At 44.3% G+C, this 27,547-nt stretch overlaps 1 protein-coding gene across 3 annotated transcripts; it reads right to left on the bottom strand.

Moving 5' to 3' along the window:
* Positions 1 to 920: 920 nt before the first annotated feature.
* Positions 921 to 25,567, bottom strand: LOC134489040 (sodium- and chloride-dependent creatine transporter 1-like). Of its 3 annotated transcripts, none has more exons than XM_063291460.1 (15): positions 25,385 to 25,562; positions 22,548 to 22,651; positions 18,749 to 18,997; positions 17,067 to 17,198; positions 14,797 to 15,052; positions 14,102 to 14,234; positions 13,270 to 13,404; positions 12,949 to 13,052; positions 11,646 to 11,770; positions 10,690 to 10,802; positions 9,181 to 9,318; positions 8,568 to 8,670; positions 8,306 to 8,406; positions 3,917 to 4,087; positions 921 to 2,891 (listed from the first exon to the last, which is right to left on the bottom strand). In XM_063291460.1, the coding sequence occupies exons 1-15, from the start codon at positions 25,501 to 25,503 to the stop codon at positions 2,745 to 2,747; spliced, it is 2,130 nt and encodes a 709-aa protein (XP_063147530.1). In that variant the 5' UTR covers positions 25,504 to 25,562; the 3' UTR covers positions 921 to 2,744. The 3 variants fall into 3 exon arrangements, with proteins under 3 accessions (XP_063147530.1, XP_063147531.1, XP_063147532.1); XM_063291461.1 differs by having other exon boundaries at positions 22,548 to 22,855; positions 25,385 to 25,561; XM_063291462.1 differs by lacking the exons at positions 921 to 2,891; positions 3,917 to 4,087 and adding an exon at positions 7,139 to 7,974 and having other exon boundaries at positions 25,385 to 25,567.
* Positions 25,568 to 27,547: the final 1,980 nt, after the last annotated feature.

Raw genomic sequence — 27,547 nt, 5'->3', positions numbered from 1 at the left:
TTTCTTCTCTTGGGGTAAAGAGAACAGCTCTCTTTACTACTTCTCTTGGGGCAGCTGACACTCTCTTAGCCTAACCTTCCTCAAAGGGCCCTTGTGGAAAAATATAAGAAGGAAGAACCCTTTATGCCACCCAAAATTCACTAGAGGAACAGTTCAGTAGAACTATCTAGATGTTGGTCCTGGGTATTGTCTTCCTCACTTTCTAACCACCCACAGGAGCTGATTTCTAAGTAGGTCACTTACTTCCACCTGCTCACAGTATCATTCAGTCCTTGACAGTCTCTTTATCTGGGCACAGGCAGGGTGAATCACCCATTACTTCAGAATCAGTGAGGTATCAGATACTGTCGTTCTGTCTTCTGCAGTGCTAGACTTCGTGAGCAATGTGGGAGTGAGGCAAGGGAATTATAAAGTGACAAGGATGAGAAGGGGGAAGCATTTTTCCTAACTCCTTGTTACAATTCTCCTGCTCCACATCCCACATTCTTATGTTCCACTTTGGGATCTGTACGATTTTACAGGCTGACCTCCACACATCCATCTCCAAAAAGATGCTAAGGTTGTGTGCTTCACTGAGAGACCCAGCTTTCAAAAAAGAGTGAACTATTGTTGCAGATTCTCTTTGTGGCATTCAGTAATTATCTGTGGTGCCTTTTTATGGCTGTCTTTTTCTTTCAATGCATTGCCAAGATGGAATGATGAAAAATGGGATGCAGGACAGAGCACATTAAATGATTTTTTTTCTAACTCTACCTGTAATTTGTGCAATATCGTAAAGAAAAGTAGGACACTGGGGAAAAACACGCGCATGAAAAAATGATGTAGATCAAACACGGCTGGTTCATCTGATGAATAAAAGCCATTTTGGGCAAGGGGGGTGCGTGGATGGGTGGGTATCAGCTTAACAAAGATGCCATGAGCACAGTATAGAACACCTCTTGTATTTATCGTTGGAAGTCAGATCGGTATCACTTTGCATATGTGATTGCAAAAAAATGAAAACAAAAACAGGGAGCTGAGAATGAGGCTAGGGGGTTTCAGGGGTGATTACAGCTTGGCATGTGGCAGGAAACAGGAGCTCAGCCCAATTTGGCACAAATGTTCATATATTACAGATACATACATTGGGGTAATGCAGAGCAGGATTGGTATCTACAGTGTGCAAGAGAAGGATGCCTAGCCAAGCAGATACGCTTGCTTGCTACCTTTTTTTTCTTCTTAAAGTCTTTAATATCTTTGTTACAGGCAGAAATTCAAAGAGGATAGTTTTTCCCATTATGAACAATTAAGACTCTAATTAGAAATGTATTGCCATTAGAAGGATTTTCACGAGCATAATACATAATAATGTCTAAGGTGGCACCAGATTCCAGCTTGTTATTTTGGTACCATTCCTGTAGCATGACCACTTCTCTGGCATTTCTCATAAATGGGCCATAAGACGGGCCTTAATGTAGCGTTGCCTCGCTGAATTTCTGCCTGTTAAGTGGATGATAAAGCTTTAGGAATTCAATCAGAAATAAAGATGCCTCCTTTATTAAGGAGCGTGTGTGTCAACGGTTTCTCCCTTAAGATTCCTCTATGCTTGTAAATGGAGAGATGTAACCAGCACTTAAGTTATTCAATAAATTTTTCAGACTCCCCATCTCCTCAGGGCCAAGATATTAGCCATACAGAGAAATTTCCTTCCCCTCTTCAGATGGAGGAAGATTTCAGACATTACAGTGACTTCAGAAAGTCTGATGCCCACTTGCAGTGCCCTTGATCATGACCTCCCATCCAAATGGCAAGGGACGAGAAAATTGAAGGCAGCAGGGACAGACAGACAGACTTAAGTGACAGAGATATTCCCCTCTCCCACCCCAGAAAGCAACTGCTACATAAAAATATGATACATCCAACATAACTGAAACTGGATCAGAGATATAGGAGTGGGAGACAGGGAATAATCCATGAGAAAAATAGGCTAGAGATTAACGGAAAGCATTTGGTCTTTTTCTGTTTCTTTTGGAGAGCGGTGAGGGAGGAAAAGAATTGGAACACAATGAGCAGGATTAGTCTGTTAATCAGCTAAAGTTACATTGGCTCCATAGCTGGCTGAAGGTTTCACCAAAGACGTTTCCCATGCAAAGACTGAGCCCAGGAAATTAGAAGCAGCACTGGGTGTGTTGGGGAATTGAACTACTGAAGCTTTTGGGGTAGTGGGAAATACTAATAAACTCTGGAGTTGTGGAGGCTCCAGCACTGGAGGTTTTCAAGCAAAGACTGGACAGCCATTTGGGGGGTGGGGGATAGCATGACGATTCCTGCCCTGGTCAGGGGTTTGGAAGAGAAGATCTCCATGGTCCCTTCCAACCCTAAGATTCTATGATGGGGAATGAATGCCCTAACCTGAGGTCTGAATGCTAATACTGGAAGAGTGGGATGAAATGAAACCTCAAGCAACTTTGGAACTGTCATTTGGTTCTTTCCATTGCTTGCATCAGCACCTCTACCTTTGTCAGATCTACCAAATCTAATTCATAGCTTTTCATTAATCACAAGAGCCTCACTGGAGATGGTGAGCTGAGGAGAGTAGGGAGTGTAGGGAGCACAATGCAACCCAAAGAGGAGCAGGGCAAGGGTTTTCTTCTACTTTTGCAAGGGACTGTCCCCACTCCATTATGGCCATTCTCCTCTGGTCTCTTCCCTCCATGTGACCTTGGGGGTCTTGTGTTATTCCTACTGGGAGAGGGCAAGAGGCATTAAATCACAGTCTCAAAAAGCGTAGCCTTCTCTGGAGGGGCTGCAGCAAGACTGTCTGGTGGTGGCAGCAGCTTTGCCTCTGCTTCGGGTGTCATGTATTCCAGGTGGTGGTGGCCCCAGACAGGGGTGGTCAGCAATTGCCAGCGCTGGGGGAGAAATGAATGAGGCAGTGGCATCAATGATCAACTCAAGGCAGCACCTCCATTTGTTCATTTTTATTTATTTACGTAACATTGATATCTTGCTTGATTTAGTCCAGTTGGGACTGGAAAGAGAGTTCTATCAAATGATTCTTTGTACAATAAAAATAGTGTTTTTAAAGTATAAAATCCTCCTTCTTGGAATGAAGGCCATTAATTAAAGTCACACAATGACATACTTAAACCATCCAACATCAGTCAACCAGCATTACAGAAAAATGTCTTATTATTTGTTTTATGCTGTTGCCATAAAAGGTCTTTTGAAGAATGGCCTGGAAATTCCTTACAGGCACAAATCAATCAATCAACTAATTATTGTCCCTGAAACTCAAAGGCCTCTTTTACAACTTTTCAAAAGCCACAACTAAGTGCAATATGAGAACGAGACAAATAGCTAACAGTCAGGCAGGATAAACCCGGATTATTCTGAAAGTTCTGGGTAGAATTCCTGACATGCCTCCCTGTCAGTCTTGGGATCTACCAATGGTGTCTCTTCTTGCACTTGTCCTTACCTTAGACTTTGCACCATTGCAATTTCATTCTATTTTCATTCATTCTAGCCAACTCTAGAAGTTCCTCTCTTCCTCCGATCCAGCAACTCATCTGGCTAACTACCCTAGAATTTGTTTGTAGCTGTACTTAATAGGCTGTACACAGGCAAACATCTCAACTGCTAAATGAGATGGCAGGACCTGTCCGTAGCCACATTGTTAAAGTTTTAGACAAGCATTTCCAAGGACCAGCACAGCAGCCCCTCTGGAAAACATCTCCAATGTCACTGATCAACCATACCATGAGAAGGAAACGTAAACTATATTTGAACAAGAAGGAACCAAACCACCACCCTAGGCTCACAATAGTACGTTCTCACACCATGCAGAACTCCAGCTGTCCCAAACGGACATTCGGCTTAGCAAGCCTAACAAGCAAGATTATGCACTGGGCTTGAGGTATGAGGGACTGACACTCACCTGTTGGAAGGTGCCCTTGCTTCGCAGAAGTTTGTAAGCAACCGTGCAGGGGATGCAAAGCATGGAGGCAAGGGCCAGCATCCAGCCAATAGCCTCCCCCCACCAGGGGTAGACATAGGTCTTGTTATAAGTCAGTGGCTGATAGTTTACCACGTGGAACAGGAAGATGCCCTGATTAGGAATGGGAAAAAAGGGAGGGAGGGGGAGAGGGAGGGGAGAGCACAATGAAGATCAAAGTCATTTCGAATTGGCTTCCTCCTAGTTTTGCAGTTTTAATGACTGAGATATCTGTTACCAAACTGAACCCTCCTTTAACTTTCAACATTTTGTCCCATCCTTACACTTCATCCCATTCTCCACCTTTAGACAGATTGCTTTTTATAAAGTTATTTTTTAATTGCTGCATTTAATCAATTTTCTGTAAAACAGGTATCTTTTAAAAAGTTGAAAAATGATTCCAGCCAGGAAAAGAAAGAATTTGTGACACCTGAGGTGCCAGCCAAGTAGGCCTGACCTCAACAGATAATAGATTCAAACTGGGTTTTTTTTTCCGCTCCTAGGAATGGAATCTGAATATGATAGATGCTTTGAGCTCATTTATTTCGTTTAAAAGATTTATGTCTTGCCCTTTAGCAATAGGTTGTTAGGTTGTTCCTAATGTGTTACCTCTCTGTTACACACATTGTGCTTGTCTTCATCAGCAGCACAATGGAATACAGTACCATAATTTATGTTGCATACTTTCTTCTATACATTAGGTGGTAATACTATTTTAAGTATTTGGCAATTCATGTTGAAATGTGAGTAGATCAATAGGTACCGCTTCGGCGGGAAGGTAACGGCGTTCCGAGTCGTCATGCTGGCCACATGACCCGGAAGTGTCTATGACAACGCCGGCTCCAAGGCTTAGAAACGGAGATGAGCACCGCCCCCTAGAGTCGGATTCGACTGGACTTTACGTCAAGGGAAACCTTTACCTTTACTTTACCTTTGAACAGGGAGCATCATCAAATAAGTTCACAAAGAGAGGAATATTCTGCATTTACACCAACAGAGAACTGTCAGTTGTGACACGTCTTCTGAAGTGAGTGGAAGTAGCGGTGTTGGATGCATGTATATGGGAAATGGAGATAAGCTTGCTAAAGCTGCCAACTACCACCTATTTTTAGGTTTTACTTTATATTTTTTGACTGGTTCCAATCTCAAAATGTCAGGAAACTGTGCCACCAATTTTTAGCAACAAAGAAGTGGCTCTGGGGGCTCAAATAATGGGTTTGGGGGCTGATCATGACCCTTAGGATTCAGGTTGCCCACCCCCACAGTAGTTCTGGAATACATTCTTAACTAAAAGGGAATATTAGACGGGTGGAGAACATGTCACTATAGTATCTGTGATAAACTTGTGATAAATGGGGAAACTGACTTGCCAATATGTAGGAATAAGCTTATGACTGTTTCATACTATTGTAGCATATGTTCATTCATTCATTCATTCATTCATTCATTCATTCATTCATTCATTCATCTGTCTTTCCCATTTCTGCATGTTTAAAAACCGATTCAAACTTTTCTACAGAGAATTGTGTTTAAGTGCCTATTTTTAAATGCCCATTCTCCTAAATTATACTGTATGTGCCTGAGCCTATTGGGTTTACATAATGGACTTTTAAATGTATTTTATCCCAAGATGTGCATTTCTCAAAGCATTTGGATTCATTCTGTACTGTAAGCAGGAACTAAACTGCTAAATTCAGGGTAATGCACTCTCCAAAGGCAACATATGTTTCAATAAATGCATTACTCTGGGAACTCCAAAGCAGGTCAGTTCCCACCAGAATTCACAAAAAGATAATTGCTACTGGATATGACACAGAAATCCAGGTTATTCTAGAAAGAGCAGGGAAGGACTACGGTATAGTCAAAAATAGGGCTGATTTTGGGTTTGTTGGTTTGTTTTGATGCAGAACAAGCTTTTACAGCAACCTTCCTCAGCATGGTGCCCTCTCAAGCTCTCACTATTGCCAGCCAGCATAGTGGATAATCAGGCATATCTGAAGGGCACCAGGCTGAGGACAGCTGCAAAGAAAATTTCAGGAACAACCTCCAGCCTCAGCAGCTGCATGCGGTAGCAGGGCTCTTTTCCTAAAAATAGAAACTAACATGCCCCTGTGGTTGAGTCAGTGCAAAAGCAGAAGCAGGGGGCCATTTTGTACCCATCCCCTTTGCAAATCTGTCCACATCCTTAATTTTCAGATTCTCCTGCCACTTCAGACTATGGGGCATTATCAAATGACCTGAGAGGCGTGGATCACCTACTATGTGTGTGGCTCCCTGTTTGTTTGATTTTTTTGCAGCTTTCAGAACCCTTTAAAAAGCATTGCTAAAAGGTGGCAAAAGAGCCAGATTGGTGCAATGGTTAAGGCACCGGGCTAGGAACTGGGAGACTGAGTTCTAGTCCTGCCCTAGGCACGAAAGCTGGCTGGCTGGGTGACCTTGGGCCAGTCACTTTATCTCAGCCCTGGGAAGGAGGCAAGGGCAAACCACTTCTGAAAAACCTTGCCAAGAAAACTGCAGGGGCTTGTCCAGGCAGTCTCCGAGAATCGGACACAATTGAACAAATTAAAAAAAAAAAGGTGGCAGGAAAGCACTGGGGTCATTGAAATGAAAGAAAGGCATGTGGACTTTAGGAAAGGCTTCTTAATGCCCAAAATCAAATAAATGAATGAATAAATAAACTCACCTTCCCTTCCAGAGTCCCCCCCCAAAAAGGAAAGGGGGGCATTTGCTATCCAAAGGTTGCTTGCTATGATATATAAAAATGACCTCTTATGTCAATTCATACCCAACAGCTTCCTGGTATGAGCAGAATCTTTTTGAAAAAAGGAGATTAAAAGGATATTTTTAAAAATGGCAAGTTTGGTGGAATTGCCCCTATTAGTACAATTAGAATGCAATGTGATGCACACATCTACAGAAAAGAAAAAAAATCCCATAAGTACATATGCCATATGCCAGTTGGGATTCTATGTGCAAATTGTAGCAGGAGCATCCCCTTCAGCTTCAGATGCCCTCAACGTCCTGGTCTTTAGAAAGGCCCGAAGACCTGGCTGTTCCCTTGAGCACTGGGCCAGGATGTTGCTTGAGCTGCTCGGACATGTTAGCCTGTGTCACGTGAATTACTGATCCCAGCACTGCGTGTGTTCATGTGTGATTCTTCTTACAGCTGATGCATTTCTTAAGAAGTTTTTAACTTGTTAGCTGCCTGGTCACTTGGTGAGTGGCAGCTTTATACATCAGATAAATAAGGAAGAGCAACAGGCCTGTGTCAGGGGCTAGCAGTCTAGAAGTGGCCCTGGGCACGATCAGTTCAAATCTAGTACGGAAATATTAAGGGAAGCCACTGTTTCAGAAATGATCAGTGTTTCCTCCTCTAACAACCCTTATAAATAAAAAATAAAAATTTGATCTGTTCAGTTGTGTCCAATGCTCGGAGACTGCTTGGACAAGTCCTGGCAGTTTTCTTGGCAGAAAGTGGTTTGCCATTGCCTCCTTCCTAGGGCTGAGAGAAAGGGACTGGCCCAAGGTCACCCAGCTGGCTTTGCACCTAAGGTGGGACTAGAACTCACAGCCTCCCAGTTTCTAGCCTGATGCCTTTGGCTCTAACAACCCCCATAATGGTTGGCTAATAGAACTGCCACATGTATATTAAAGGAAAGGCAGAAATGTGGGAATTACATTTTTTTCATAAGAGGTTTTGGGGTCAGAGATGTGCCTAGAAGCTTGTGATTACATTTATTTATCTTTGAATTGTTTTCTTGTTTTAAATAACAATTTATGTGCATGGATGCATACACGCGCATGTGAATTTGGATGGGAGCTGTACCACAGAAGGAAACATTTTACTTTCTCGCACCCACTCCTCCGTATCAGGGCAGTGTAGGTCTCATCTTTGCTGCCAGTCAGGCTACATGGCATCTGGGGAGTCAGAGGTGATGGGAAGGGAGCCATGGCAAAGCGCAAAGCCCTCATGCCAGCAATCTGCTGAATTGGGAGGCAATCTGAAGGTCCAGGGACAAAATGCTTCTTTTTTTTAACACACTCAAGGACATCCTGTATCCTTATTTTGTATGATTGCACAAGTAACCTTTGAATGGGAAAGAAAGGAAAGGGCAAACATTTTCCTTTGAATGCAGTGTGCTCTGTAAAATGTCAAGTTGCCACTGGCTAGGATTGAGGTATCACGTAACCTTCACACTTAAGTCAAGCTCCTTTTTAAAAACTGGCTGGGGAAAAAAATGGTTGTTGGGAAAAAAAACAGCCTGAATAAGCCCAACTTTAGGAAGGGCCTTTCTGATTCTACATCCACCACCCACCCCCATTGTGACTTACCACACATACCACTGGAGTAATGAATAACCAGCACCACTTCATGTACGGCAGAGGCCGGTACCCAATCATCCGGGCGACGTCATCCATGAAGCGGTCGGCTCCTGCAAAGAAGGGAAATGGAAGTTGTTTTTCTCCTACCTGGCCCAGGGTCACTCCCTAGATCTCCCACAGCAATGGGGACAAAATGGGGCTTGAGAAGAAGGTGATGGATGGCAAGTAAATGCTGACTTTTCTTTAATCCTCAGTCCCTCTTTCCGCTTACCATAAACCCAGGCAATCACCACGCACTCCCAAAAGGCTTGCCAGAGCAATGTGATTCCACTTGCAGAATAGTTATCAAAGAGCTGAAAGACGTACATCCCGCCCTGTGGGCACATGACACAGGAGAGGAACCAGTTAAGATAGGCATTCAGAGCACTATTGTTTATTGACATGGCAGGCCAGCAGCAGGAATTCCCTGGGGTTCAGGAATAAGGAAACGTAGGAGAATGTGTGAACAGCCCATCCCAGAGCTCCATCCTGCTTCTCTGTCTCACTCTTCGGTGCAAACAGAACACCCTGATTTACTCATAGAGAAGAAGTGAACAATAATCACTCATATATTTACTTGGAATTTTCTGTATTGCCCTTTAAGAGTGGCCTGGGGTGATTCTCAGACCTGTAATAGGGCTTGCGGAAGAATAGATTACTATCGACTGAATTACTATAATGGTTATTTCTGTGAGTGCCTTTAGGGTTGGACCCTGATGGTGATGATTATGATAGATTTATAAAGTTGCCAAATTGGAGAGACTCAAGCAGCATACAATTAAAACTCCCCCTATTTGGAGTCCATTTTACAAAATGGATAGTCTTCCTCCCAGCCTTTGACTCACCTGAGTCACCATGGAGAGATCAATAACACAGCAGATGAGGCAGCAGATGGCGGCTGTGATCTCCCTGCGGGGTGAGGCTGCTGCTGGCTGTGGGAACAGGTCTAGGATGCCAGTGATGAAGCCTTCTACACCCACAAACTGGCAAGAAGCAAGCAATCAGGAAGGGAAGGGAGAATGGGTGACTAATGCGTTGGGCTGCACACTGTTTAATTCAAATTATGTGGGAGACGCAGGACTGCTGGGCAGAAAACACCTTGGCGCAGGGCCTGTGGTCTCCCTGAAGGAACATTCTCCAGCTGGGAGGTAAAAAAAAAGTCAAGTTGGTGACCATGACCACACAGCTGGAGCTCCACATCTTTTTGTGTATGCCCCATGTGTGGTGCCTTAAAAAAGAATGGAGCTTCGATCATGCCTATCTTGATTTTTGACCTCCCCCCCGGACATCCCTATCTCCCTGGCAATGACCTCAGAGCCCTGATCCATTTGGGCAGCCTCCCACTGCCCTGAGCTTATAACATCTGACCCCAGCCTGGCATCTCTAGTTGTGTCAAACACTAACTCCCATAATCCCTCTGCTGGCATCATCTTTGGCCATGATGGAGGGCAATTATGGGAGTTCAAATCTAATGTATGACATCAGTTTAGAGCAGTGTTTCTCAACCTTAGCCATTTTAAGATGTGTGGACTTCAATTCCCAGAATTCCCCAGCCAGCCTTGCTGGCTGGGGTATTCTGGGAATTGAAGTCCACAAGTCTTAAAATAGCTAAGGTTGAGAAACACTGGTTTAGAGCCATGCTAGGTGACACATTAAATGTGTGACTGTTGCATATTCTCACCACGTCACCCAGAGCTGCTAATTAAAAAAACAAAATCCAGATCTAAATTCACTCACATCTAATGCAACGTTCTTTGGCTCTTAGGGTACGGAATGGCAGCTGGCCAGAAACATTAGTGGTAGAGTGAACAATCTCTTCTTGCAGAGCCCTTTGCTCATGCCCAGCAAAAGCCTAATTAGCCCAGCTAGTGTATAACAACAGTATACATGCAGAGGAAGCCTGATAGGGGAGATGTTTGACCTCAACAGGAAACTGGATTTTGTGAAGAAGTGAGGTCATCTTGAAGGACAGAATCTTAAGGGAGCCTCAAAGTTGTTAAATGTTATCGTCCTCACTCCTAGTCATTTGGGTCAAGGTTTTAACCATCTCAGTGTCCCTATACTTTTATAATTGTGGATAGCAGCAAGAATATTTCTGATCCTCAAGTAATGAGAAAAACTTGATCCAGTTATTTCTGATGACCTCACTTCTTCACTCCACAACATCCAGTTTCCTGCTGAGGTCAGACATCTCCCCTACCAGGCTTCCTCTGCATGTACACTGTTGTTATACACGGGCTGGGCTAATTAGGTGCTGCCACAAGGACAGGAGCAAGCTAGGGAGATCCTTATGGGAAAGCTGGCAACTCTCCACCTCTACTTTCCACCCTTTCTCACCCCCCACCAGTGGCTACCTGGCTGTCCAGACCCAAGACAAGAAGCATGAAGAAAAACAGGGTGGCCCAGAGTGGAGAGAGTGGCATCAGTGTTACTGCTTTGGGATAGGCAATGAAGGCCAAGCCAGGACCTGCAAGAGAAAAACAAAACTTAAGTTGGAGACTGCAGAGAATTCTTCCAAGGTCTCAGAAACTGCCTTCATGGAGAAGGACCTCTTCTTCGGCAGTAGGCTTTCCAGGTCTCAGCCAGGGGTTCACAATTTTTCTGGGACTGAGGTCCATGCTTGACTTTCAGACAGTAGGTGGCATTAAGACATTTATCTTTGATTTGATCATCATTTAACTGCATTAATCAAATATAGTTTGTAAGACTACCCCCCCCACCATATGTTTAACTCAGTTACTGTCAGCCCTCCCAGGTAAACCAGACAGCAAGCACAACAAGATGAGCTAATTCTACTGTACTGTAAGGCTGCATTAAAAGAATCTTGCAAGTCTGAAAGTACAAATCTCCCACCCTCCTTATTTACCACCCGAGAAATTAGGACGGGTCCTTCCTAAGTTTCTTTCTCTGGCTGTTACTCTGTTGCGGGCTCCTTTCTCTTTTATCTGATTGCTCCCCAGGTGGCATGTCCCACCCACATCTTTCAAGGTCATTCTCACGTTCCATCACAGTTACCTTTGATCACACTAAAAATTACAATTCAGGGCTTCAATTTTGGAGGGACTCTGGGCCCACCCCCAAAACTATCCTGGGGCCTGAGACTGTGCACATCTGGTCCAGTGATTACTTTTCCCAGCCCTCTGCTTAAGATCCTCTTTTTTAAGGCAATCCCATTGAATCCAGATGCAAAACAGACATTCTAATACTGAGCTATTTTTGCTTGTGCAAAACACCTGGAAGAATCTGCCTTTCAAAAGAGAGGGAAAACCACTGGCAGGAAGGGAATCAAGAGGAAATTCTAGCTACTCACCTGACTCTGCCACCTGGGAGATGTCCACCCCCTGCTCTGATGCCATGAAGCCCAATACTGAAAACACTACAAAGCCAGCAAAGAAGCTGGTGGAACTGTTGATCACAGCCAAGAGATACGCATCCCTGTAGGGAGGAACGGACAAATCAATACAACCAGAAGTAGACACCCAACAGCCTCAAGCCTCCCACTATCCAGGCAGCAGCAGCAGGTTGCCCTGCTTTTTTAATCACCAGAAGACCCCCAAGCTCCAGCTAGCCTGGACATTGCCTTTCCTTTTGACCTGGAAACCCTTTCCTCTAAGCTCACTTGTGGCTGTGATTGCTACGTGGGAAAGAAAATACACACTCTGCATGGTCAGAACTGAACACAAATTATGGAAACATCACAGCCTCACTCATTTTATCCAGGTTACAAAATTTGGATATTTCAGTACAGGAAGTGATAACTAAACTAAAATGATAGTCAGGTTGATGTTGGCAAAGAGGCTCACTGATAGCTTACTTTATGCCAGTGTTTCTCAACCTTGGGAACTTTAAGATGTGTACTGGCTGGGGAATTCTGGGACTTGAAGTCCACACATCTTAGTTCCCAAGGTTGAGAAACACTGCTCTATGCTAAAAAAACAACAACAGGATTCTGCCCTGACAGAACTCAAAATCTGCACCAAGAAAATCTGAACTCTATGATCCATCTAAATCAGTGTTTTTCTAACTTGGGAACTTTAAGATGTGGGGGATTCTGGGGGTTGAAGTCCACACATCTTAAAGTTCCCAAGATTGAAAAACACTTATTTAAAATTATGCAAATCAAGCATAACTGCATACATTCTAGTCTTCCACATAATTTGTTTAGCCTTTGCCAACCTTGGAGTAGATGCTGAAACTTCTTAATCCACCTATACTCATTATATACTACTTTCATCGCTTCCTTTCGCTTCCAATATTTCAATCACACATTTTCAAGCTTGTCTTTATAACTTGAAGGGCTAAAAAATGCAAGGGTAGGGGAGAAATGAGATTTCTTGGGGTGTCAGTTGGGTGCAGGTTGTGCCAAATTCTATACTTACAGAAATTGGCTGGAAGCAGCACACAAAGCTAGAAATTAGTGTATTGGAAAATGACGTGCTGGTTTGGGGACACACAGGAGACAAGGAGAGGGAGAAATAGGATTAAGTTGCGTTTATGGCACCTTTTAAAGTTTATTTTTTGGGGGACAACGGTTTCCAGGATTCAGACAATCCCAAAAGATTTCACCTCCTTGGATGGATCTCAGAATTATCTGCATGTGACATGGGTCTCACCTGTAACAGTTGTTGTGGAAGCGGTTGTAGCTGCCAAGTGCGGTCAGGGCTCCCAGCCCAATAGCATATGAGAAGAAGATCTGGGTACCAGCATCAATCCATACCTGGGATGAGGGAACAGCTGAGGTATAAACCCCACCAGTTGGGGGCAGAACTCTGTTTGCATGGCCTGGCCAGGTGACCTGAGGGCAGTGGTGGTTGCATGCAAGGGCCTTCTTTCCTGCAGAGACATTGGCTAGAGCCTCATCATTTCCCAATGACTTTCCCCAATGATAACCTTCTGCACCCATCTCTCTCTGTCAATGCCATCCAAAGTCTTACCTGAGCCACAGCAAGCTTGGACCAGTCAGGTTTCAGGTAGTAAAGGATCCCGTCCAGTGCACCAGGCAATGTCACTCCATGCAAGAGCAGGAGGATAAGCACCACATAGGGGAACAATGCAGTGAAATACACCACCTGTCAGCCAATGAGAGGATTAGAAATTACAACCCCATATAGTAGGAGGACCACCCTACCTGGATCCTGGGCTACATTTGACAAGATGGGTCACGAGTTACGAATCATTGAATCATAGGTGAGAGCAGTATTGCTCAACCTCAGCAACTTTAAGATGTGTGGACTTCAACTCAAATGCTGGCTGGGGAATCCACCCATCTTAAAGTTGCTGAGGTTGAGCAACACTGGGATAGAGAATGAGGACTGTGTTAAAACATAAGCATACAGCCAGCTTTACAATCCAGTGGGATATGCAAGCTACATTTGCCTGCATGCATGATGAAGAATTGGTTAGGCAACACTCTTCCCTCCTTCGCTGCATTTCTTACATAATGACTGCTGACTGAGGTCAGAAGAGGGTAGAGGGAGGTTTACTCTCCTAACAAATATTTCCTCGAAATGGTTAAAAAAAACATAGTTAAGTACAAGGTCCATTAGGTCAGAAGAAGAAACAGCAAGATATCAGATTTTATCCCAAAGCCCAAAAGCCCAGAGACTTAGCTTACTCAATTTCAGAATGAAAAGCGATGCATTTCTGCATTCAGATGTGATGGAATCCTTATTGGTGAATTTATCCTGGACTCAGTGTCATTATGGCCACCCACATAAGCTTTCTCCTGAAGCAACACACACACACACACATACACACACCAGTTACCTTCCCAGTTGACTTGACCCCCTTCCAGATGCAGAAATAAACAATGACCCAAGTTACAAGCAGGCAAAGGATCAGCTGCCAGCTGATCTCTCCTGGCTCTGCCAGATCCCCTGAAATACGCAGCACTTTGTTCCTGAGGAAATGAAGAAGGAGATTAGAAGAAGGCCCAGCCTGAAAGAAAGAGAGAGAGAACTCTTCTGTGGGAAATTATTTGCTTCTCCTCATGTATGGGTCTGGCTCAGATGACAGATTTTATGAAACCATTAAAAGCAAGCAAGTAGTTGATTGTTAATTGAGTATTATAATTTTTAGCATCTTGGAATCCCTTGCTGGCTTTTCTGCCTCAGCTACCAAAATCCTTTGGGCTCCTCTCATTCAAATCATTCCACTGCCCCCCTTTCTCTCCATTTTGCAGCTTCCCTTCTTTCTTGCTCACAAGGCCCTTCCCTCTGCTGGCCCTCCATCTACTGGGCTTTCAGGAAGCCTCTTTAGCTAATTCTGCTAGACCAGAAGCCACAAAGCTATGGCCTTCAGAAGCTGCTGAACTGCAACTCTCAGCAGCCCATGCCAGCCTGGCCAATGAAGAAAAATCTAGGAGTTGTACATTGGTAGCGCTGGAGGGGCAACAGGCTTCCCACCCTTTCTCCAAGGAGATCCACACCAGGTGTGCCTCCCAGACAGTATCACCCACTCACTCCCAGAACTCAATGACAGGAGAGCGCTTGTCAGCCAGGCTGCTGCAGTTTCTGGTGGTGCCGTTGTGGGTGCTGTTCCCGCAGTCGCTCAAACCAAAAAGCTCGGTGCACTGGGGAGTGTTCCATGAGTGGCCACAGGTGGCCCATGGCAGCGTCTCCGTCAGCGAGTGGGCCAAGTAGAAGACACCCCAGACGAGGATCATAATATAGTAAGAGTTACAGAAGAAGACAATGACCATGGAGGCCAGGCCCAAACCTAGAGAGAAACAGCTGATTAGAGGCATAGAGAGTCTGTTGATGAAGGGGTAGCATGTCACACCCTCACACTAAGGCCTTGTCTGTAATGCCAGTGGAATGAAAGAAAAGCAAAGTAGGGAAGCTTGAAATGGTAGAATGGACTCTATCCCATGAAATAGATGTGGAGTGGGTGTGGAATAATATTTTGAATGCTCTCTTATGTTAAATAAAATTAAAGAGAGCCCCTTCCACAAGTACATGATAAGCATAATTGTCTTTAGCTTTTCTCTCCCCCCCCCCCGCCCCCAGGTCAGATTTCTTTAATGTGAGGAACTCAAGTATAAGCTGGTAAAACTCCATTTTCTACAGTTTTAAAGTGCTGCATGTAGAGGCCATGTCCTGTGTCTACCCTCAACCTTTTTCTTCCATGAGAATTTCAAGCAAAATCTAGATATCAGACAGTCCTGATTGTGTTTATACCATAATGTCAACAAAAAACCCAAAAACTCTGAACAAGAAAAAACAGGATTCTGCTCCTAGGAAAAGTGAATTCACTACAGTCATTATACAAGCATACATTTTTTTGTTTATTTCCCATTTTTATTCTGTTTGTGCTAGGTTCCAAGAGAATATATGTTTGTGCTAGGCCTGGGTAAGGCTGAAAAACTACAGTACTAAAAACTTCCACACCCCTTCTCTTGGCATTCCCATTCAGCCCTACGATTGTAAATTCTAGAAACGAATATTGAAAGACCTGGAAACTCAATTCTGGACCAAATATAATACTCAGTGCACTTCTAGATGACTCACAGCCATTCTGATAATTAAAGGACAGCCCTAAATGCCAGGTGTGCATAGTTAGAGAGTAGGCAACTCTCATCAGACAATCTGAGACAAGGTAGGCAAAATGCATACATATTGCAGCTTGGGGAAAATATAGAGACGGCTGCCAAGTAGGGCTGTGCAAAAATCAACAGCAGAAAAATGGCTTATCCACGTCCGGAGCATGCGGGTAAATAAATTTGTGTGACGTACTGACTGCCTTCCACTTGACCATCTTATCTCAAGGAGGCTGCCTTGTCGTCATGGTGATGGAGTTTTACATTGGTATCAAAGCAGGGCTGCAGGAACACCATCCACATAGACCTGTGTCCCCTGCTTTGAACTAGCTATTGGTGAGAAGCATCAGTGGCTCCAGCCACTATTCCTTCTTCTCTGCCAGCTGACAGATGGCTGGAAACTAAGCTTCCATTCCCACAAGAGCTTTGGTGGCAAAGTTTCCAGACTCTGTACGTATTTATTTATTTAATATTTATCACCACCCATCTCCCCGCAAAGGAGGGACTTTGGGCCATTCAGGTACTTCAGGAACAGGCTTCCACATTAATTCGGTGAGGAGACTGGGGAGGCAGCAAAATCCTTGTACGCTGGGCTTCCAAGATCTGGAGGAACACTAGATGGCGCGACAGCCTCTAACTGATCTTGCGGCCTGTCAAATATTTATGGTCCAGATACGTAATTCTGAGGCTGCTGCCAGAGAAGATAATGGGGGCACGTAGTGTGGGGAATGTATGGGGGAAGACAGGCTACATTGTTGAGATGGATGACCCTTTGGGAAGAGTAGGGGTGGCCTTTAATGATATCCCTAGCTTCCACACCAATGACTTCCCTCATTTTAGCCCCTCTCCCTAATCTTAACAGATAAGGGAGCAGTCATCATAGTTGACAGAAACAGACAGAAGCCCTTTGGTTCTCTGTAGATTGAAGAGAGCTGCTTAGAGCCCTTTTTTCCCCATGGTGGCTAGGGAATTCTGGGAGTTGAAGTCCACCCATCTTAAAATTGCCAAGGTTGAGAAACACTGGCCTAGAACATGTCCAACATTTTCTTAGACAGAGTTCTACAAAAGCCAGATTAAACCCTGCAGTGCTTTTGTACTCTGTTACTACATACGCTCAGCTTCACAACAGCCCTTGCTCCTTCTGAAACTAGCAGATGGCTCAAAGCTACAGATGAGCGTCACTGAAGCCATTACCTTTAAACAGGGGAGCAATGTTCCAGGCAGCGATTCCACCTTGCTTCATAAACTGCCCCAGAGCCACCTCCAGGAAAAAGACAGGGATCCCCCCAACAAAGACGATCAGCAGGTAAGGAATCAGAAAGACACCTGCACAGAAAAAGGTAGTCAGCGTTCTGTCCCTTTTCAAGAGGCTGGGGGAGTTTACAAATGACAGGGTCATTTTGGTGGTGGTGCTGAAATTGTGGCATGCCGGAAGAGATCTTCCCAGTTAGTGCCATCCTTCTTGTGCTGAAGCTGGTTTTAAGGAAATGCAGGGCAATGTCTGCTCAGATGTAGTGTATGTAGGATTGCAGTTTGAGTCTTTTGCAGAGCTCTGGATCTTTTACTGTTTATTTTGAGCTGCTGTGATTTTCATGGCACTTTATACCATTTTTTTTAATTCCACTGTCAATTGTTATCTTGTTTTATGCTTTTAGTAGCTTTCTCCATTTGGATGAGGTGTGGGATTATACCTCCAGGCAGATATTTTCTGGTTGACAGAGACATAGACATTATCCTCTAATCCAGGGTTTCTCAGCCAGGGTTCTGTGGCACCCTAAGGTTCCGTGAGAGGTCACTAGGAGTTCCCTGGGAGATCACAATTTATTTAAAACATTATTTCAAATTCGGGCAACTTCACATTAAAGAGGTAAGTTTCATTCTTTAGTTTTAGTTTAAGAACATGGTTCATGCATATAGACAAGCCTATGAAACAAATATAATAATTTTGTAACTTCTGGCCTATATTTGAGCCTGAATGTGCAGGGGTTCCCTGAGGCCTGAAAAATATTTCAAGGGTTCCTCCAGGGTCAAAAGGTCGAGAAAGGCTGATCTAGAATATAACTGTGAAGATTGAGAATTGAACCTCTAAGCATATAGAAAGTGCCTTCCATTTTCTATTGGGTAAACCCAACCAGTTCCTAACTACTGGAATGAGATCCAGGACTGCCCAGAACCCAGAGATGTTAAGTCAAAGAGTTACACACAGTTTTTATGTCATCAGCATTGTCCCAGTGCTCTTTATTATTTATTATTTATTTATTTATTATTATTAACAGCTTCTGCAAAGCCTCTTATTTGGCCACAGCTAAGAGTGGGGCTTTCCTTCTCTCTTAAAAACTATTGTCTGCCTCCATCTTACTCATTTTAGAAACAACACAGAGTCTTACAACAGGGATGTTTGTATGGTTTTGCAGCTGCAAGGCAAACCTCATGGTATAATGAGACAGAGCGATGACTTCAAGTAACCAGATGGTAACTTATTAGGCTAATTATTTATCTATGGACAGAAAGGTAGACAGTAGCATTTTTCTGTATACAAGATAGTGCTGCCACAGGGCTCTTTCCATGAACTTTAGTCAAGCTTAAGTGTGCAATAAAAATTTTCTCACTTGCAAAAAATGCTACCAAGTAGTGCCCTGGATTTTTATGTAGTTCACTGTGGTAACTTTTGCCACTTGGAAAAAAATTAGTCTGAGCTTGCTCCCTTGAGCTTGAGCAACAGAATTCACCCACAATGTATCAGGGTAGGGAATGAGAAAATGGTTCTTGAAGCTGTAGGCAAAGGTAGAGTCCAGGGGGCTACCTGGACATGCACAGTGACTACATCTCACCTCACCCACCACTACACATTCCAGTTCCCATGGCAACCCCCTCACCTCCTCCATTTTTGTAGCAGAGGTACGGAAAGCGCCAGACGTTGCCCAGCCCTACAGCAAAGCCAACACACGACATGATGAAATCCATCTGCCGCGTCCAGGTCTCTCGCTCAGGAAAGGGCAGCTTCCCAGGCCCGATGGGTACCACCAGAGGGACAGTGATGGCTCTTTCATCAAGGGTGGGCTCCCCTGGGCCACTGATTGGCTCAGCACTTTCTGCCTCAGCTACCTCTGAGCACTCACTGCCCTCTGTAGAGACAAGGACAAGGTGTTAGCCAAAAGTGAATCGGAGAGAAGGTCTAGTGAGCTGCTGAACCAATAATTTCTAGTTGCAGATGTTTAGAGAGCTGAAGGGGCAATGATCATGGGCAGGTGTTTGACCCATCTGATCAACAGTTTGGTCTACCACCCACTTCCAGATTTATGTCTGCTATCAACAGGGCTAAAATGCAAGAGAAAGGTGTAACAATGAAGAGTAATCTGAAGCATGGAGCATCATAGGCCATAAATTACTTTTTTTAAATTTACCAATGTGCAACAGGTTTCAACCATGCAAGGAACACTTTACAGAGAGACTTTATTGATTGGTTGGTTCAATTTATAAGCTGCCTCAATTGTCCACGCAGCTCTAGGTTACGTACAACATATTACAACAATAAAACAAGTAGAAATCTGTAATAAACAAAATTTTATTAGCGTACCGGGAAAGGAAACGCCAAGAACCAAGGAATAAAATCCCAAGATCAGAGTGGGGTCACAAATTGCCCTGCCCCAGGGCCTGTTGAAAGAGCCACATTTTAAGGGCTTTCCTAACCAATACTGCAGACTCAGAAGCATTATCCCACAGGGCAGAGGTGGCCGCAGAAAAGGCACAGAAATTCATTTTTTTTAATGTCACGTGCAGCATCATTTAATATGAATAAACTACTCTTTAACATGCACAAAAGAACTGGCTCATGACATTTTGCTGCTTCAAATAAGTGGCATACCTCTTGATTTAAGAACATTTTTTTCAAGTCATGCAAGAGTGGGATTTGTACCTAGCAACCTCTATAATTAGTTGGGCTATGAGGCATGTCAAGGCTGCATTCCAGAAAGTGGATTGGATCAAAGCAAAAACCTAAAGTTGATTTCATTTAACTCAATTAATTACATAAAGTGAACAGAATTACTATATTCCTGTCATATTAAAAGTAACCATTTAACTGCAATTTTTGAAGGGCTCTAGGGATCACAGTCTAGGGTTTGAAAGAGCACCTGTTGTATGTCACTGCTTGATAATGTTGCAAAAGATTCAAGGCTCCTCTTCTCACGGGGCTTCATTTGTGGCTGCTTTGTGGGAATTCACAGATAGACCGCAAGATCTCCTCTAATGAGAACTCCACAAAGGATGCTGGGTGGGCAAATCCAGTCTCCCCACCCCAGCCAATGTTCTTCAGGTTGTCTATGTGCTGATTATGAAAATGAACTATAAAGTGAGTTTCTTTTTTAAATTAATGTTTAATAGCGTTTTGTCTAGATAAAAATAAACAGAACACAGCCTATTCTTACTAGATTTTGCAGTGCTGTGAAAGCCACATAATTTGGCAAGATGGCAAAAGTTGAAGGGCTGGGCTTCCAGGTTCAATTCTACCCCCCATCTCTTTTTCTCAATATAGTTACCAGTGTTGGCATCCTAATTTTAATTAGCAGTCTACATGAAACTGTCGTTTGTTTTTGCCCTTCTCTGTTAGGGAAAACTCTGACAGATAAAAGGCTTGCAGATCAGTGAGTAAAGTTGGGTGTGTGCATGCATGAAAACATGCTGTGCACATATCAATATTTTGAGCACCAAGTCCATCCTTTAGCACTCTCCTAGATAAAAATCAATACCTTAATCTCTTCCCAGGAATTTCCTTGGCAGCACAGCTATTTGAGGCCCATCCCTGCTTTCCTGTTCCTTTGAGGGCCATACCTTGCAGAAATACCTTGACAACGTAACCATTGAAATAATTTTGCAGGCACCTTTTATATAATATGCAACCTTTAGAAGGCAAACACCAAATTCTACCCTTTCTGCTTAGGGAGTCGTAGTTTTGATGTCACAATGCAGGGTGGTGAGTCACCCAGTAGGCAGCAATGCTGAACATACACACACACACACACAGCACTAATCACATGAACTCAGTTACTATGCTCACAATGTACTTGCACACACATCTGCACAAGGATGCACCTTGGACAGTTTCACACAATTCCCTGTAATTTTCTGCTCTCCCTCTGGGACCTGGAGTAAGGATGGAGGTCAGCTGTTGTTCCTTCAAGGCTTTTGTTTCATAACACAAAGACAAACTGAATTCCCCCCCACCCCTTCCTCATCCAGGAAAGAGAGGGCCAGACAGATACAAGCAATTAACAAAATGCTGGGTCCTTCCTTGGGTCCTTGGCTTTAGTAGCCAAGAGCAAATCCTGCATGGTGCTGCCTCGACCAATTGCCCTTGCCTGTTCTCCAGGCCTTTCCATTAGATGTCTTGGCCCCAAGACATCTGGTGTCTTGGGGCCTGGAGATTAGGAATCACCTTTGCATCGATGAGCATCACTGAAACCCAGGAAAAGGGATCTGCTTTGGACAAAAACAAAGGCATCAAGAGTTGCGGGCAGAGCAAGACTATGCTCCAGACACAAAGCCCTTTTTCCTTGTCTGGCTCCCCTTCCCCCACAGCTTACATACGGCCTGGGCCCAGCATGTGACCGAGCTAATCCCCATTTTGTGGGGCTGAATCGTCTGGATGCCCTTTGGCTGGCTCTGCAGAGGGCCATTCTCTTGGGCCATGCTATCTAGAAGCACATGCTTTCTTCAGGAAAGAACTGGGGAGGAGATGGAGGAAGCAGCAGAAGGTAGTTGGGGAGTGATGGTAGCATGTTTCATACAAGCATGTTCCCACCCCCTCTTCTCCTCCTGCTGAGTCCTTGCCTTATAAGGAGCTAAATGCCCAGAACCTCCAAAGGAAAAGGTTCCTTCCTTTCCTTAGCTCCACACGACTTGGAAGGGCCAGCCTGTACCAGCTGTGCCAGGCATTGGAGCATTCTGTGCCTGTGAGGTATCAAAGCTCAGATGTACTGATCCACAAACATAGAGTCCCACTCCGTTGGCTCCAGATGAACAAGCCTGGAATCATTGCCATGATCCTCCTCCATTCCAAATCCAATCATCTGCCTGTAACATTAGCCTGGCCACCCTCAGCATCCCTACTCCCAGCTTAGAAAGATAATAGAGAAACCACAGGGTGAGTATATTTGAGGGCATTAGAAATAGACAGGGATCCCAACCCCCCTGCGCAAAAGAGCGAGCAGAATGTAAAATAGCAAGGAAGGACAGGCTGACAGTGGGAAGCAAGGAACACCAGCCAGGTGTGTACTTCTGGCAGAGAAAAAGAAGCAAGTGGGTAGCTCAGCAGGGGACAGTGCAGCTGTCTAACCCATCCAGTCAAAGAAACTGGAGAGGTGGCGACCGAGGGGCAGCTTTTGGAAGGGGTGTTAGCTAACTTTCCTCCCAAGTGAACGCTAAGCATTGCACCCCTTACCTGAATTCACTTGGGCAGATAACCATGGAAGTGCAACCGTATCGCTTTCAGGAGATCCCAGCAGGCAGCCAGACCTTTCTTCTTATACAATAGACAAGCATCGTGGCCTCCCCACAGCCTCCGCAGGAACAGCCAGGTGAGAAGGATTGAATTCCCCTCTTTGCCCTCACTGAATTCACTCCAGCGCTTACATCTTTCACAGGAGATGCCAAGGTGGCAGCATGCAAGATCCTTACCTGAACATGTTTCGGTGGAAACTGGAGCCATGACACTAGGCTGGTGGCAGGGCTCTGCGATGGAAGACTGAGATGGGTGCTGGGTCGGGAAGCTGGCTCCGGGTCTGGGTGGGAATCAGGAGGGAGTCTCAGAAGCAATCCACAAAGCACTTGAAGGTGAGGCGAAAGAACCTCATTGATGGGGATTTACACCAGGGAAACGGGCAGTGGGTGAGAGGCTGGTCAGGGCCTTTTGCTCAGAAGCAGGCAGTGCAGACCAGGCTGAGCATGTGCTCCATCCCTCAGCGCTGGCTCCCACTTCTGCTGTTCTGAAGAGAATGGAGAGCGAAAGGCAATTGCATCTGCTCCTGCTCCCCTCCCATCTGGCACCTTATTGGCCAGTGCTCCTGGTAGCAAGTGTGTCTGCTGCATTCTGGGAAATGGAGTCCACTTTGCTACTGGGTACCATGGAGATGCTTTAGGATGCAGCTAGACAGGTGGATACGGGCTTGGTAGTCAGTAAGACCCAGGCCTTTATGCCCTAAATATAGGAGCAAAAGAAGAAAGTGTTGAATGGTACAGACTGGGAATGCTTCATTTCTAGGAAGCTAGGCAGAACAAGAAAACAGAAAGAGAAAGAGAAAAGAAAAAGAATAGCTTCTGAGCGGGACAACTGGGTGAAACATCTTCCAACACTTTCCTGGGACAGCCTATCCTATATAATTAGAGTAACTTCAATAGATGCCCTCCTAAACTTTGTTTTTAAGTGTGCATCTGCAGAGAAATTTTAACCATCATCCTAGATGACAGAAGGCAGGAAACAGAAACTGAGGTACCAATAGCTGGTGTTTTAGTGAATTGGCAAAGGTTCCTAACTGCAAAATTGTTTAACAGCAATAACAAAGTTACTTTACTGGAACAAAGAACGTTTGAGAGAGAAAGGAGTAAGCATTTGTGTGTATCTCTGTGATCTTCGTTCCCCAAAACACAATCCCTGGTCTCAGCTGCTGCTCAGAGACCCCTCTCATGAAACACGCTAAACTGTAATTTGGTTTTGGCTTAGCCTGCTGTGTGAACACAGCTATTGTGTATAGTTGTGAGCTAAAGCTGAGCTAAGCTAAGCTAAGCTAAACTTAAATGAAAAATTATTCATGGAGCAAGTTGAGTTCATGCACTACATTAAGCCTGAATTAGTAACTGGATTTCAGGGTTCTAGTAAGATATACAGTGGCGCCTGCAAGTTGGAGGTTCCCCCTCCCCTACTATAAAAAATTCAACTCTGAAACTGCTCTTGCAGTAAGGAGATTTTCTTTAATAATGCTGGCTGGAAATTACAAAATTTCTGCTCTATTACATCTAGAGGGCATCTGATGGGAATGAATTTTCAAATCTGACAGTGTGCCTAACTTGACCTTTCTGTAGTCTGAGTTTACTCCTTTGATCAAAGACTGTATAAAACGTTTTGAAGTGCCAGATTTGGAAAGATGAAAATCTAGGAGTCCTGATGCAACAGGAGTGACTCCTGTCTACTCCCAAGCACAACTAGCAACTGGGGCTCCCCAGACCCTATTTGGTAGCCTGGCCTTTTTATTTTTAAATTTAATGGTCATGGGTTCAGCAAATTATTTAAGCTCCAGAGCTCTGTTAAAGTCCTTTATATCGTAAGCTATCGACTTTTATTTATTTAAAACTCCATGTTGGTTCATGATGTTTTTTGTGTTTTTAAAGCTACATAACCTTTTGTACCACATTCCACGCTACATGAAAGAAAGAACTCAGGTAAACCCCAGGCGTGGAGATGTTAGAACTGATTATACTGAAGTGGTGAGCTCCTGCAAATAAGAGTAAATTAAGATATCACCTTTGGAACAGACCCAGATAATTGCTGTAAAGATCCAATGAATTGTAAAACCCCTGAGCTAGAATCCCTACATCTTAGTCACCAATTTAATTTCTTCCATTACATATTTGTAGTGTTATCCACCCAACTCTGAGTTGGAAGAGAATTACACTGGAATGAAGTTGGCTGCTCATGGTGATCACTATCAAGTCACCCAATTTCCTTCCAAGGCAATGGATGATAAAACATATTTGATTAGATGCATCTTGAGGTTGTCTTTGGACAGTTTTGGAATAAAGAAAAGTTTTCTTTATTCACAGTTTTAACCCTGGAACAGCAGAGGATGATCCTCTCTCTTTCATGGGATAGGGACAGAGGCATTTGAAGAGGGACATGGAAGGAAGGGGGTGATGAAAGCAGTGACACATTGTCACAATGCAAGCTCCTTGCCTTGTGCATACAGTACATGTTGTGATATTGCACACATATAGAAAAGGGTGTAACTTGCATCACAATGATGCAACCCTGCTATTGTCATTTTGACAAAAAGCCTTTCAATCCTGTCAGTGTCTCTCCCTTGAAGGCAACATCATGGAGGACATGGTGAAAAAAGGTTGTTGGGCACATTTGTGCCATCATTAAATGAAGTGGAACCATGGCCTTAGAAAAAGCTGCTATTGCTTAACCTTGTCCCGACAGCCTCATACTATACTGGTTATCCTGACCAACCCCCTAGAGCACTTATAAAGTGTGCTTTGCAGACAGCTCTCCTAATCCCAGTTCTCCCAATTCTGCTGCTGCAGAGGATTGGGGAATTCCCCAGAGACATTAGTGGTGGAGGGAAAAAGGCAATAAATGAATGAACATCTACCTGGGCAGCATCATTCTACTTCCAACTTCCTGTATACATATGATAAACCCTCTTTCTTGTCAGGGCAACACTGCCCCACATCACCAGGACCCTCCCCCAAAGCTCAGGGGCATTTTGACCAGGAACACTTTCCCACAGATGCCTTACCCTGTTGCCATGGTGTCCAGTGAGCAAATACATCCACTCCAGAGTCCGTTTCCATGTAACAGGCAGCAGCCGCATTCACAGGGCAAAGACACAGCTCCTTCTCTAGGCTGAGCACTCATCTATCCCATGGTGGGGGGGAAGCAGGGCTACGGGCTGATCCTGCTGTCTGGTGAAAAGAGGCCAAGGATATCTCTGTGGCTAACTTCCAAACACAATGTAACACAGCACAGCTAGATAAATGTGTGAGAACCACAGGCGAGGCCCAAGGCCTTGGGTGCTGCCCAAAGCAGCAGTGCGGGGCAGTTTTCACATCCTTTGGCTTCAGGGAATCAATTGACTTGCGGCATTGATTTCTCTGCTGAGGAATCAATGTGTGGCAGGGGATTCTGGGAAGGATCCCGGGGCAGACATTCCATTCGAAACTGGCAGACCCCCTGCTTGTAGCATTAGGGGCTGGGCTTACACAACACTCTTTACCTGATTACAGCGTTAACCCATTTTCTAGGATTCACGCAATACACTCAGCCATAAACTAGCCAAAGGGGTTGGGGTTGCACAATACAGACTCAACCCCCTGCTTCCCACAACTAAGTTTGGCACCAAACTTCATACATTAAATAAAGCTTCTCGCATACCCCCATTTGTTCCTGTGGAGATACGGATCTGGCATGGTGCATGAACTCAAGCAGGGGGTATACAAATTTGCCTGTGGAGGGGAGGGAGAAACCCTCTCTTGCTTCCTTGTTGCATTAGGTCTTTGTCTCTCAGCCGGCACAGTGGAGTGCTTGGCAGGACAACAGTTGTATACACACAAAGCATGGTGGCAACCTGCAATCCTTCAAGTCTTCTGAGCTGTCTCCCAGTTTCCCAACAACTATCCTTGTGTTGAGAATGGCAGCAGCAAGTAATGCATTTTCAAGGTAGGTTTATCCGTCATCTCTAAGGGCCATCGTAGATAACTGGAGTGTAAGTGAAGTCTTCTTATACTTCCAAATCAGCATCACAACAGACCCATTTGCACTGTTCTTCAGCTTCCATCTATGTAACTTTCCCCTGCTCCTTAATTGCTAGTCTTCCTTCTTTTGAACCCATGTACAGTGTTAGTATGCCAGCCATATTGGTTAGGGGCAATGGAATATTTACACCACCACATTTGAAGGGCACCAAGTTGGAGAAGGCTGCTCTTAACCCTGTCTTTGCTTCTTGATCAATGCAGGAAATGTACATTGTCAAGGGATGGTTCCAGTCAGAGGACCAGTCAGGAGACATTGTGGGGCAGGGGAGACCAAACAAACAAATAAAAAAGCGGAAATAATAGGGTTACAAATAGAAAATTACAAAAACTTGTGGGCAGCTCAAAAGATTCTGCAAATGATCCAGGGCACTTGAATGATAAAAGCCTTTTCTAGAAATGCCCAGGAAGTCATTTAGACTTCTGATATTGGATAGTCTCCTTAATGTATAAATTATAGCTTGGCAAATTTTCAGAGTTCTAGACACCCACATACATTCAAAAGAGCCTCTTCTGAATCTTTACCTTTTGTTAAACAAATGCTCCTTTTTGATATCTTAATAGGATTTTTCCAAACTTCTGCACACTGTTTAAAAGAGTTGTTTCCCACAAAAGTGTCTCTACAGGAAGTTTGTTACTAAATTAAAAAATGTGTTTTCAAACACATTAGCTAATTTGGTAGTTTTAGACTTTGGGACATGCAGGCATTATCACAATGGATATGGAGAAGTGGATCTCCTTCACAGTCCAGAGTATCATGCTCTGCAATAAGGTGGCCAAAATACTGTAGCAAAAACGAAGACAAAAACCTTGCATTGTTCATGTTCCTTCCATATATCATGGGGAAAAGGGATGTTTTCCAGTTATTATTATTCAAGCACTTTATAGTATACTTGCATATATACTTGCCTCTTCCCCATCACATCAACCCGTCCCACCTGATCGTGCAGAGGGGGCATGCTGTGGACCCCATCTGCAAGAGAATTCCATCTGATGGGGTCCAGGAAGCGGGCCTTCTCTGCAGTAGCTCCCGCCCTGTGGAACACGCTGCCCCCGGAGGTGAGACTGGCCTCATCACTACTGGCCTTCTGGAGGAGTCTGAAGACCTGGTTCTGCCGCCTCGCTTGGGGCAGAGAGGGGAATAGATCTAC

Source organism: Candoia aspera, chromosome 2, assembly GCF_035149785.1.
Source record: "Candoia aspera isolate rCanAsp1 chromosome 2, rCanAsp1.hap2, whole genome shotgun sequence".
Classification (NCBI taxonomy): domain Eukaryota; kingdom Metazoa; phylum Chordata; class Lepidosauria; order Squamata; family Boidae; genus Candoia; species Candoia aspera.
This window is presented reverse-complemented; position numbering and strand designations above follow the sequence as displayed.